This window comes from Pristis pectinata, chromosome 6 (genome assembly GCF_009764475.1).
Source record: "Pristis pectinata isolate sPriPec2 chromosome 6, sPriPec2.1.pri, whole genome shotgun sequence".
Taxonomy (NCBI): Eukaryota; Metazoa; Chordata; class Chondrichthyes; order Rhinopristiformes; family Pristidae; genus Pristis; species Pristis pectinata.
The window spans coordinates 35,234,896-35,247,698 of record NC_067410.1 but is presented as its reverse complement, the minus strand read 5'-3'; the positions used below and the strand labels follow the sequence as shown (position 1 = coordinate 35,247,698).

The following is a 12,803-nucleotide window of genomic DNA, read 5'->3' as shown; positions in this document are numbered from 1 at the left end:
CCAGTAGAGCCATCACTTCACAGTGCCAGAGACCCAGGTTTAATACTGACCTCGGGTGCTATCTGTGCAGAGTTCGCATGGGTTTCCTTCCACCTCCCAAAGACGTACAAATTGTTGAGTTAATTAGCTTGTATAAACTGCTTCATATATAGTTAAGTGGTAGAATATGGGAGGGAGCAGATAAGTATGTGGGTAATTTAAAAAAGATTAATAGAGGATTAGTGTAAATGGTTTGTTAATGGTCAGTGTGGACTCGGTGAACCAAAGGACTCATTTCCATGTTATATCTCTGCATAACTCTGACTCTAAAGCAGTGTGATGGAGACAGAAGTGTTTGTTATCTATTAATTCTCTTTTGTCTATTGTCATCTTCTGTATTTTATGGTGTGTAGCAATGTTTATACCACGTACATGTTTACTGACTTTGGGGATGGTGTGACTGGTGATACCCACAATAAGAGTCTAGTTGTATCTTGTGTAGTTTGCTGAATAGCTTGAACCAGAGATAAGGTTCTCTCTGGCCCAAGTTTATGACTATAGCTGCTCCCCACTTTCATGTTTAAAAAGTATTGGCCTCAAGCTCTCAAAGCCCTGTGCAACTATCATTCATAATTCGGCACTCAACATTGCACACTGGTTTCTGCAGACCTACCAACAATAGGGGTGCCATTGTGCACCCCTGTTGGCCTTTAGTGTTTCCCCAAGATGTACTTATCTGGGTATACTAAACCTCTTGTGTGAAGCTGTCATGGGTAGCTACCACCTACATTACTTGCTAGCCTGTGCCCCATTGTACACCAGTTGCACAATTATCTATTAAATTATGTTTTGCCATCATCGTGACTGGCCATAAGTCTGAAATCGTATGATTGTTTCTTCTTCATCAGTGTTACCTTGTTCTTCAAGCAACTGTAACTCTATTTAACAATGTTTGTGTTATTCATGTGCAATCAAAATGAGTCATTCATTTGAATAAATGATAAGTAATTTGGAATTATGGAATGTTTATAATTTGAACATCGTATTTTTCTCATCTGAACTTTGTTTTATTTTGAACTAATTGTGTTTTCCTTTATCTCCTCAGAGTTTCTGGAGTGTCTACAATAATATACCTGCAGTGACCAGTTTGCCCTTGCGTTGTAGTTACCACTTAATGAGAGGAGAGAGACGGCCATTGTGGTAGGAAATTGGTTGTAATAATTGAACATCTAAAGGAAAGCAGAGCACTGACTAAATACAGCATTGCAGTGCCTTACATTTTAATTTACTTTTTTTTGTGCTTTTCAAAGGGAAGATGAGAGTAATGCCAAAGGAGGATTGTGGAAAATGAAAATTTCAAAAGAGCATACTGTAAGTATTTCAGAAAAGCAATAAATTCTTCTAACTAAGAAGAATAATGACTTTACAAGACATTTCAGAAAGTTGTTCTGCATCAACATGTATTTTCCGGAGGGTTGCCTCAATAGTTAACCCAGCAGTATTAAAATAGCAATTTACCATGGCTAGATGATTGTAACAGAAATTAAGTCTGAGGACAAGATGTGTATTCCACTCAAGATGTTAGAAAATATACCAATGATTACCTAAAGCTTTGCACATCATGCAAAGCTTAAATGATAGGAGATTTAAAACAAAATGAAGGATAAATTGGAATATGGCATACAGATGTATTGGAACAGAATTGTAAAGTTGGTTGCAGTATAGAAATTCTTCTGCGGTGCTAACTGAGGAGATGGGAGATACAAACTCATGCATTACACGACTACCACTGGTGTAATTACAGCATAGAAAGTTGAACAGAAACTCACCATTATAACTGTAGAGGTTTAAATGACCTAATTCCTCTTCCTTACTAAACTGACCCTCTCTTACCTCTTCCCCATCCATATCGAAGTCAATATCCCCCAGACCACATCATCTGTTGTTTATCACTTTGGTGTTTACACTTTTACAGTTTATAACCTTATGCACAGATGAAGAATTTAATGGTCTGTAATATGCTTTGGAATGTTCTGATTTCAAGGGAGAAAATTGTTTTTTTTTATGGGCAGTTGTCATATTAAAAGTTGACAGTGTGCTTGAATAGAAGATATTTGGATGCTGTACATATGTCTAAGTGTTAGAGTACTTTATTTCCTTTTTTGGTGTCAACATGGCATTCAATTTTTGCTGCACCCATTTGCAGTTATGTGGAGACAGATGATCTTCCAATTTGCATTTAGTAGGCATTATCAACGTTTAATAAGTTCTTGTTTGATTTCAGTTTCTAAGAAGCAGAGCAGGAGAGGTTGGGAAGGATTGAAATTGCTTAAATCTAGAGTTTTCTTTCAGTCTTTGCACTCCTTGGGGGGAGGGGGGGGTTAGGAGGAAGAGGTTCAATTAAGAACTTTTATGCCTTAGTTTTGAGAAAGCTTTTACAACTAACCAAATTTTGCTTTTTTTTTTGTTTAAAAGCTCAGTAATTAATCTCAAGGATGTGAAAGGAATGACTAGGGTCTCTGCTGCATCCAATCATTTTGGTCTCCAATCTAAAAAGTGCGGTGGTACAATGCAGAAAGAGGAAATCACATACCAGTTAGTCACTTGGACAGTGGCCTGTGTGATTACTTGAACAGAAAGCTTATCATACCCATGATGAATGGAGATAACCTGAAACTTCACCTACATATTGCTATATATCAAATGTAAACACAGACCTATCCCAATTTAGAGCAAATATTCTTTCTGTGTGTCATATGGCTCAATTTGTCCTGTCATTTATCAAGATTGTGGATTCAAGCACAAAATGTGATATTCAGTGCAGTTCTGAGGCAGATGTAGTTCACGCTGTATTCATTGGTGTATTTATTATTACCATATACTGTTTACTCTTTGAGCTTCATGCAAGCAAGGAATTTCATTGCACCCTGGTGTATATGACAATAAACTAATCTAATCTAACCTAATCTAAAATCTCATATCACTCTTTCAAAAAATAGGGGAGCTATTGCTCATCCCTGGTAATATTTATCCATAAAGTAACATCTCTGAACATATCACTTAATCGTTATCATAATTTGTGAGAGCTTGCTATACCCAAATTGGTTATCCTGTTTCCCACATTTAAAAAAAATAAACACTCATTGACTGTAAAGTGTTTTAAAACCGAACTTGTGAAAGACACTTTATAGATGTAACTCTTAATTTTATCAAATGCTTTTTATTGGTCATGCAATGATTTTTTTTGTTTTAACTTAATAATAATTATTGATCAGTTCAATATGTTTCAGAATTCTTGCAATCCAAAAATATTTGAACTTGCATTGTGACTTGCTTAGACGATTAATTTCACATTTGAGCATACATATTTACAAATATCTTAAATACTAGCAATTTAAAAAGACATTCCTAAGAGGAGTTCTTTATCTGTTTCTTGTGACAGTCTGCTGTTTGGAAAGAATTATTACTGGCTACGATTGGTGAACAGTTTGTAGATTGCTGCACAGTAGGTAAGATCAGGCCAATGGGTGACATTATTGCCTTCAGTACTTTTAATGACTTTTTTAGCTTAAATTGTTTAAGATTAGAAACAGGAATTTTGAGTGTTGTATGCTAATTAGCAAACAAGACTTCCTCTTTCCTTGTCTTAAATTGATGGTTTTGGATGCCTTGGAAAAAAGATTGACCTTTTTTTTAAGAGGAAAGAATGAATAGAACAGCCTCTCCAAATTTTCCTGAATCATTTCACACTTGAGAAGGAGAAATTCTTCATAGTGTGCAGTTGTATGTAAAATTGCACCCTTTCCCCCAGTGTCTCATCCACCCAAGAAAAAGTTTGTTCAAAAAAAGAAAATTGGCCACAGTTCTGGTTTCTGTTGACTTTGCTGTAAAATAGATTGTATGAACATCTGTAAGAAAAGGAAGAAACAAAAATCATCCAAAAGTCCATCACTTAACACATTTTTGTATCTGAATGATTAGATTCACTTTTGTTAGCTTTATGATTATTGACGATTATGTGTATTTTCTGATTAGTGTGCTAATGATAAAAGCAACATTTCTTCCCCATCCCTTTTGCATCATAGATGCACCATCTATCATGGTTGTTCTTATACAGCAGAAACATAGATTAGGTATTAGAGGTAAAAATGAGCTTCCCTTTCTGGACAGTTTTCGAAGCAGAATCGGGGCCAATTGCACAGTACAAAAAAAATTTACCTCCCTTTTAACCACCAAGCGTGCTCCCTGTATCACACCCAGCAAAAGTACAAAAGCAAACAGGTTAGTCATAACTTAGCTTTTATAATGATACCTGACATGCTGTCGACCCCATTGCCATCTGTTGTTCCATACTTGGGTATCCCACTGCTACCCTCCAGCTTCTATTCTGCTCTGATATGCCTTCATTCTTGGCAGCATTTTATTCCTCAGTCTGTTTCTTCCTGCTTGTCCCTACATCTCTTCCTTTCTCTTGCTCCCTGCCATCTATTGACTTCTTTCCTGTGCCTTCACTCATGGCCGGTGAAGAGCATTGTGGAGATATAATAGTCATTTTTTTTAAATACTTAAGTTATCAGATGATTTTAAAGTGCCCTTTTGGAAGCTTGTGTTAATCTTCTAACAGAATGCTGCCTCCTCTGCTATCATCAGTAATAGTGCTGAAACAGACATTCATTTAAAAAAAAAATAGACCTTACAAACTCTACTATAAATTGTCGACTAAGATGGTGAGGATGCTTAAAAAGTTGATCTTAACCATTACAACACTTAGCTGCTCAATGTTATTGGGGACTAGATCACAACTTTGGGTAGGGGTCTATTCACATCTGTGAGAAATATTTTGTATCGTATTTTGAATACCTCCATGCAATGCATTTCTTGTATTATGTTTTGCTTATTTTTTTTAAATATAAGAATATGATCTATAACCTTATTTATTTCAGATATTGTTTCTTTCCACAGATGATGAGGTAGTTGGTGTCAGTGTCAGTGTTAGAGATCGTGAAGACATTGTTCAAGTTTGGAATGTAAATGCTGCTGGAGCAAATGAAGTAACTATTATACAAAAGATTTATGAGCTTCTCCCAAAAGTAACTTTTAAGGCAGTGTTTTATAAGCGTAAGTATTATGCCTAAATACTTTTCATGAAACTGTTTGTTTCAGTCTTAAAAATTTGAAGTTTACATTATAACATGATAATTTGAGTTCCCCATCCACCACCAGGAATTTTTTTTTTCTCCAGTTGCTTCTGCTTAACATTCAGGTTAAATTTACCTTTAAATGCTGATTTGGTTTATTTTATATTGATGATAATCATGGTACCCAATCAGCATTTTGTTGTATCCCTTAAGTAAAATACTAAGGGGAACTGGTACTCTCAGTGGACTAACAACTGAGAGGTTCTTGATCAATAATCCACCAAAAGGATATCCAGGATTCTTGTAAAACCTGGCTAATTTACAGATTTACCTTGGGGAAAGCAGACTATCACTTCCACCTGGTCTGGTCTACATGCAGTTCCAATGTGTATTGACCGATGAAGGGTCTCGACCTAAAACATCAACTATCCATTTTCTTCCACAGATGTTGCCCACTTAGTTCCTCCAACTTCTTGTTTGTTGCTTGTAATCATTTAAGTTCTGCAGGGAAAAAAATAAACATTGGGTAATTCACAAGAAATATTGAAGCATTCAGGCAAAAATAAGTTTTGCAGGTGAAGTTTCACTTAAAATCCTGCTCTTAAGTTATAATTAATTTCATTTTAAAGGTCCTGTTGTATGACATATAGAAGGGAACCTGTTGTTTCTGTTGGTCAGCAGGTGAAATGAAAATATTGATTAAATTGTGTACAGATTTTGTAATGATGATACATCCTCTTCAAATAACTTAATTTACTCATAGATAGGTGAACAGAATATATTGCTGCCACTCCATATTATCCTTGTTCATTGCAAACAGGTGACTTGAATAATGAGGTAATCTTCTTCCACTCAGTTGTATACAACACCTTGTCCTGGGCAATGCTTTTAATTTTGATAAACAAATAATCATTAGTTTCTTAATTTCCTAGTGTGGGAGACATTTTTTGATTATTATCAGAAGTTGCCATATAGTAACAGAAGTTCCTTTTGAAGTTTTAGAACTTGTTTGCGGATTCTCAACCTTTTTTTGTTCAGCACTTCTATTTTGAAAAGCAATTGAGTGAAATGCATCAAATTAAAACACTGATCGGTTTTTCAACACCCATCCACCCCTCACTCACACGTATTGGGCCTCCTGTCCCTTGACAGCAAACCAGTGATTACTTAAAAAGAATTACACTGAGAATGTATATAAGGTATAAGGAATCTGACAACACAGCATATATTGGATTTCTTTCCCAGCTACTCTCATGACTTTATTCCATCATATGTATGATAGTTCTTTTAGATTAGTTCAAGAACCTGGAACAAATTCATGTATTGCAGGTGATTCTTTTCAACCAAGCAAGTTTAAGGTCCCACTCTGTTCTGAGGGGGAATAGGGTATCTATAAATATTGCACACATTTACAAAACAAATCCCAGAAAAATGTGCAGTTTTGTTCTCTGAATCTAAGAAAGTTGCTTGAAAATTCAAAACACCACCTGTACTGATTCCCTTTGATTCTCCCTTCTCATTACATTCTCCAAAATGTGACTAAGTTTGTCAAACACAATTTCTCTTTCATAAGATCACATCATCTCTACTATTATTTTATCAATGTTGTTATTTTTAAAATAACAGCTGCCAACATTTTCCCATAAATATATATTAGGCTAACTGACCTGCAGTTTCCTGCTGTTGGTCTCCCTCCTTTCAGGGGTATTATTTGCAGTTTTGCTGTCTCCTGCGACCTTTCCAGAATCAAGTGATCTTTGGAAGATCATTCACCACCTCTATAGCCACTAATTTTAAGACCCTAAAATGCAAACCACCAAATCCAGGAGACCTGTCCACCTTTTAATCCCATTACTTTGCCTAGTATATTTTCTCTAGTTATTGTGAATGTTTAAAGTTCCTCCCCTCTGCCCCTGCATTTTCTACAAATATTGGGATGCTTTTTACATCTTTAAATGAATACATTTACAAAACAAAAAGCAATCCAGTTGATCCAAAATGATCAGCAGGCTGCAAATTCTGAGGCTTTACCAGTTCTTTTCTGGGAACTTATCTTGTCATCTATCAAATATCAAAGCCTGATTGCACAAAATGGTCTTAGTCTAGATAATTCTCCCTTTTGAAAGATGGCTTTAAGCAGTGTATCATTAACTAGAATGGCAAATTGAGTAATAATCTACCTCCACCTGTGTAATAGAAGTTCATCCTCCACATATAAAGTTCATTCTCATTCTATTGCACTTCTGATCTGCTGTGGATTGGAACATCCTTTACTCTCTTTCCTCAATTACTTGTTCCTGTTATTTGAGATCCCATTGTTAGCATCTCCAAGCAAATGTGGAAAGACATTTATTTCCCATGTTACCTTGATTGCAATGTAACACAATAGATGAATGTAACCTGATCCTCAATGCACAAATTTAACTCTGTCATCTTTTATGTGTGGATTGACATTAACAGGCTATTTATATTTGGAGATTAGACTTCTTTTAAAAAAGAAATGTTGAATGGCATGATTATTTAATAATCTAACATTTTGAATTCTTTTAGTTCTATAGTGTATTCTCTTAAAATAATGCTGTTATCCATGTGCTTTTTTTTTTACAGCTCATGAGGAACATCATGCTTTTGAAAGAGGTCGTGCAAAGCCATAGCAATTTCACAGCAAACACTTCATATTGAGAGCTCAGATTTTATTTGTATGTAAAATTAGAGAGTTGGACTTTCATCACCAAAATGGTGAATTCCAGTAGAACTTTGATAAAATAGTGAAATCAGGTGACTAATTCTGAAAAGACAGCAAGTGAAATATTGACATTTTTGTTTGTTTCAGCTAATGTGTGACTTACATTAACTTCTGTATTAAGTTTCTTAAAAAAAAATAAGGCAGAGATGTTTCTCAACTATTGATTTGATTTTCATTATTTTAATGTTAGTTAAGTTATTTTGCTTTTGACTGCATTCCTGTTTTAAGAATGAGGTTTCCTGTTCTGGTTTAACTATTTGTACTGTATTTACAAATGATTACTAATGTACACAATAGACCTGCTGCTTAATCTGGAAGAAAATTATTAAAATAGGAATGTTGATTCACACAAGTTGAAGTCAAATCTGGTTAATTGGCATGTTCCTAGGAGATCATAGTTTATTTCTATTGGAAAATTGATTGCACTGCATAATTATGTAAGTCACTATAACTTTGGTTATGTGGATGTCTTGCACTGATAGACAAATGTTTCCATCAGAAAGTACTACAAGGTGTGTATCATTTGTTTTGTATTTCATTATTTTACATTGTACAACTTTGTCCAGTAACTATAATTTTGGACACATTTAATTTACAATCTATGGAAATGCTGGCCCTCAGTGAATTTAGAATCTAAATCAGTAACACTTTACATATTTCACTTACTAAAGTCTTAGTTGTTTCTGAAATGTTTGCAAATTAATTGCTGCAGCACATTAAACTAGTTTTTCTGTCCACAGAGAGCATGTGGCAAAGAAGTCAGTTTCGCAGAATGTTTCATGCTGTTGCAGTATTTACTACAGTACAGTAGATGCAATGGTGTTATTTGGTGGGATTGTACATTTCATTGCTTCAGAACCAAAGAATTCTATTATTGTTTTGAGAAACATGGGAGGGGAGATAGGTCAAGAGTGAAAGCTGCAAATCTACAAATGCCACCCAAAAACAAACAAGATTAAAGTAAAAATTGCACAAAAATGTAAGTTATAAATTTGAATGCCTACTGCAAGAAACTCCACAGTGTATAAATTCAGTAATACAGAAAAGCTGTTTTGCCTTGATGCTAAATGCGATAATGATAATCATTACAGATCAGTATGAAAAATGTTCAAAAGATCATAAGGGTTTCACACAGGGCATCATGATTACCTAAATCACAATAGAACTTGTTCCATAAAGTCAATAATTCTGCTTGTCTGAACCCACTGATTAGCACTAGATTGTTGAGATGCATGCAGTTCTGATAATCAGAAGTTGTATTATCTATAAAGATTAAATTGCATGGAAATTTGCCATGCCTTTAATCATATTATGAATTGTTACATGTCAGTTTAAATTATCGGATGTCAAGTCGTCAGATATTTTTCCTGTTACCATGGTATCAATAAGAGCTATAAGATACATCCCTGTAAGTTTAAAAACAGCAAAATTTGTATAAAAGTGAGCTCTACATCAGAGCTTAAAATTTAATCCTGCATAAATAAAGACATACAAAAGCTATGGTGCTGCATAATCCATATTACATAACATCAAATCATGAATTGTTCTTGCATTTATACATTAATTATAATTTTACTTGTGACAAAACAAGGTTCTTCAGAGTTACTGCAGCTTTTGTACTGTGGTTTCTTGAGCACTGATTATTTTCTTTAAAATACCAGTTTGTGCATTTTTTTTTAATCTCTGCTACCCAGGTCTGCGTATGTAAAATGGATTAAAGCACAACCTATTTTTGTAACATTCAGGGTAAACTGGTAATTCACAACTGTGAACGGTGTACACTTAAGTACATAAGAAACAAGCTGATTTTTTTTCATGAATGAATGAATCACAAAACCATTTTTCACTTTTTTTACCCTTTTTACATACAGCAATGGAGGTTTTGTGATGGCCAGATATATGAATGTTATCTAACTCCAGGTATTGAAGTCCACATCCAATGCAAATCTGGTCAGCAAATGGTCAGTTTCAAATTGTATTCTCTTCTGATTTGAAAATAAAGGCTTTTTTTAAAATTTATTAATCATGCCATAAGTTAGTTTGAACTATCAAAGGTCAAAGTTCTGAAGGATACTTGATCTTTAAGTCCCAAATGATTTACTCTGTATGTCTAAATTCAGAAGCTACTACTGGAGATATTGTCTTATCTAGCCTCTGTGGGTAGAGCCTCTAGAAAACATTGTTTTATACTTTTCTAGAATTGGTTTGTTAATAATCTTAGTGTGTTTAGAATAAAATATAAATTGATATTTTAATTACATTAACATGGGATCAGAAGATATGAGTGTCTAAAAGATGATGTGAAAACTGGTTTAAAAGCAGAAAATGCTGACAACAGCCTTTGACTTGAAACATGGTTTCTCTTTCACAAATGCTGCCTGGCCATGTGTTTCCAGCATTTTCTGCTTTAATATCAGATTTGCAGTTTTTTGATTTTAAATTAATGTAAAAGCTGGGACCTTGTGTACTCAAGGTTATCAAAGATGCTACAGATTTGATATTTATATTTTGTTATCTTATTAGTACTGCTGTATGTATGCCATTTATGAATTTTGCTTGTTCATTTGGCAATTATTGAAATAAAAAGAAACATGCTATATTGTGATAATTTATCATTTTCAGTGACTTTTTATAAAGAATTATGTCTTGATCTTTAATCAATTGAGAACATTTTTATTTCAGTTGTGCAGCATTATATTTAGCAGAGATAAATCTAGGTCGTAATCTCATAACAAAGTTTGTAGTTTCTTGAACAGATTACTCTGTGGGTAGGGGACAAACTATTAATTACCAATTCAGAAACACAAACTGGCCATTGCACATACAGTGGCGTGCAAAAGTTTGGGCACCCCTGTTCAAAATTTCTGTTACTGTAAATAGCTAAGCAAGTAAAAGATGATCTGATTTCCAAAAGGCATAAAGTTTAAAGAATGGCACATTTTTTAAATATTTTAAGCAAGATTACTTTTTTATTTCCATCTTTTACAGTTACAAAATAACAAAAAAGGAAAAGGGCCCGAAGCAAAAGTTTGGGCACCCTGCATGGTCAGTACTTAGTAACACCCCCTTTGGCAAGTATCACAGCTTGTAAACACTTTCTGTAGCCAGCTAAGAGTCTTTCAATTCTTGTTTGGGGGATTTTCGCCCATTCTTCCTTGCAAAAGGCTTCTAGTTCTGTGAGATTCTTGGGCCATCTTGCATGCACTGCTCTTTTGAGGTCTATCCACAGATTTTCGATGATGTTTAGTTCAGGGGACTGTGAGGGCCATGGCAAAACTTTCAGCTTGTGCCTCTTGAGGTGTGTTTAGGATCGTTATCCTGTTGTAGAAGCCATCCTCTTTTCATCTTCAGCTTTTTTTTTCACAGACAGTGTGATGTTTGCTTCCAGAATTTGCTGGTATTTAATTGAATTCATTCTTCCCTCTACCAGTGAAATGTTCCCTGTGCCACTGGCTGCAACACAAGCCCAAAGCATGATCGATCCACCCCCATGCTTAACAGTTGGAGAGGTGTTCTTTTCATGAAATTCTGCACCCTTTTTTCTCCAAACATACCTTTACTCACTGCAGCCAAAAAGTTCTATTTTAACTTCATCAGTCCACAGGACTTGTTTCCAAAATGCATCAGGCTTGTTTAGATGTTCCTTTGCAAACTTCTGACGCTGAATTTTGTGGTGAGGACGCAGGAAAGGTTTTCTTCTGATGACTGTTCCATGAAGGTCATATTTGTGCAGGTGTCGCTGCACAGTAGAAAGTGCACCACCACTCCAGAGTCTGCTAAATCTTCCTGAAGGCTGAATTCTTCCCTGAGTGCCTAAAACTTGGTCAGTTTGAGGTGGAGGTGGCAGAGAAGTCCTGGGGGAGGCACGGTCACCAATTCAATTGCCTGATGGAGCCTTCCAGCCTCATCAGAGATGTGGATGTATAAATGCTAACATGGCAAGGGAGGGAGAGAGGACAACCCCCACTTCAAAACAATTGTAAATGTGTCTCAATTTTTAAAATAAATCAATTAAAGTGATAAATTATTAAGTTTAAATTAAAACTGTTTAGAGGAATTAAAAATGATTAATTTTAAATGCTTCATATTACTTAGCTAGGTCCTCACAACCGCTCTCCATTTGAGTGAACCGAGATGCTTTATCCCCCATCATAATTTCTGGGAAACTTCCACAACTTACCCTCCTGTCCAATATCAGGGTACATTTAGAAAGTTGCTCGCAAAGAGTGGCCAGCAAGTTTGGGATTTCCTGTTGTAGAAGCCATCCTCTTTTCATCTTCAGCTTTTTTTTTCCACAGACTGTGATGTTTGCTTCCAGAATTTGCTGGTATTTAATTGAATTCATTCTTCCCTCTACCAGTGAAATGTTCCCTGTGCCAATGGCTGCAACACAAGCCCAAAGCATGATCGATCCACCTAATCAGGCCTAATTTGTTGAACACCTTTACATGTTCCTTCACTCCTTTCAGAGAATTCTTCCCATATCTTGATAAATTGGTTTATTATTGTAATATGGACAAAGGTACAGTGGAAAAACTTTGTTTTGCATGCCATCCATACAGATCATTTCATTACATCAGCGTATTGAGGTAGTACAAGGGAAAACAATAACAGAATGCATCATAAAATTATTACAGTTACTGAGAGAGTGCGGTACAGGTAGACAATGTGCAAGGCCATAGCGAGGTAGATTGTGAAGTTAAGAGTCCATTTTATTGTACTAGGGACTGTTCAAAAGTCTTATAACAGCAGGATAGAAGCTGTCCTTGAGCCTGGTGGTACGTGCTTTCAGGCTTTTGTGTCTTCTGCCCGATGGGAGAAAGAATAGAGAATGTCGGTGGGGTCTTTGATTATGTTGGCAGTGAGAAGTGTAGGTAGAGTCTATGGAGGGAAGGCTGGTTTCCGTGATGTGAGCTGTGTCCACAATTCTCTGCAGTTTC

The 12,803-nt window shown here is 35.5% G+C and overlaps 1 protein-coding gene across 1 annotated transcript in view; it reads left to right on the top strand.

The window, feature by feature from the left end:
- The window catches only part of eif4e3 (eukaryotic translation initiation factor 4E family member 3), a 42,407-nt gene extending 31,940 nt beyond the window's left edge, over positions 1 to 10,467 (top strand). The window contains exons 3-7 of the mRNA XM_052017726.1: positions 1,085 to 1,179; positions 1,290 to 1,350; positions 3,422 to 3,488; positions 4,942 to 5,097; positions 7,725 to 10,467. Coding sequence (XP_051873686.1) covers positions 1,085 to 1,179; positions 1,290 to 1,350; positions 3,422 to 3,488; positions 4,942 to 5,097; positions 7,725 to 7,771 — 426 coding nt within the window. The 3' untranslated portion in view covers positions 7,772 to 10,467. The remainder of the gene's footprint in view (positions 1 to 1,084; positions 1,180 to 1,289; positions 1,351 to 3,421; positions 3,489 to 4,941; positions 5,098 to 7,724) is intronic.
- The last annotated feature ends 2,336 nt before the right edge of the window (positions 10,468 to 12,803 follow it).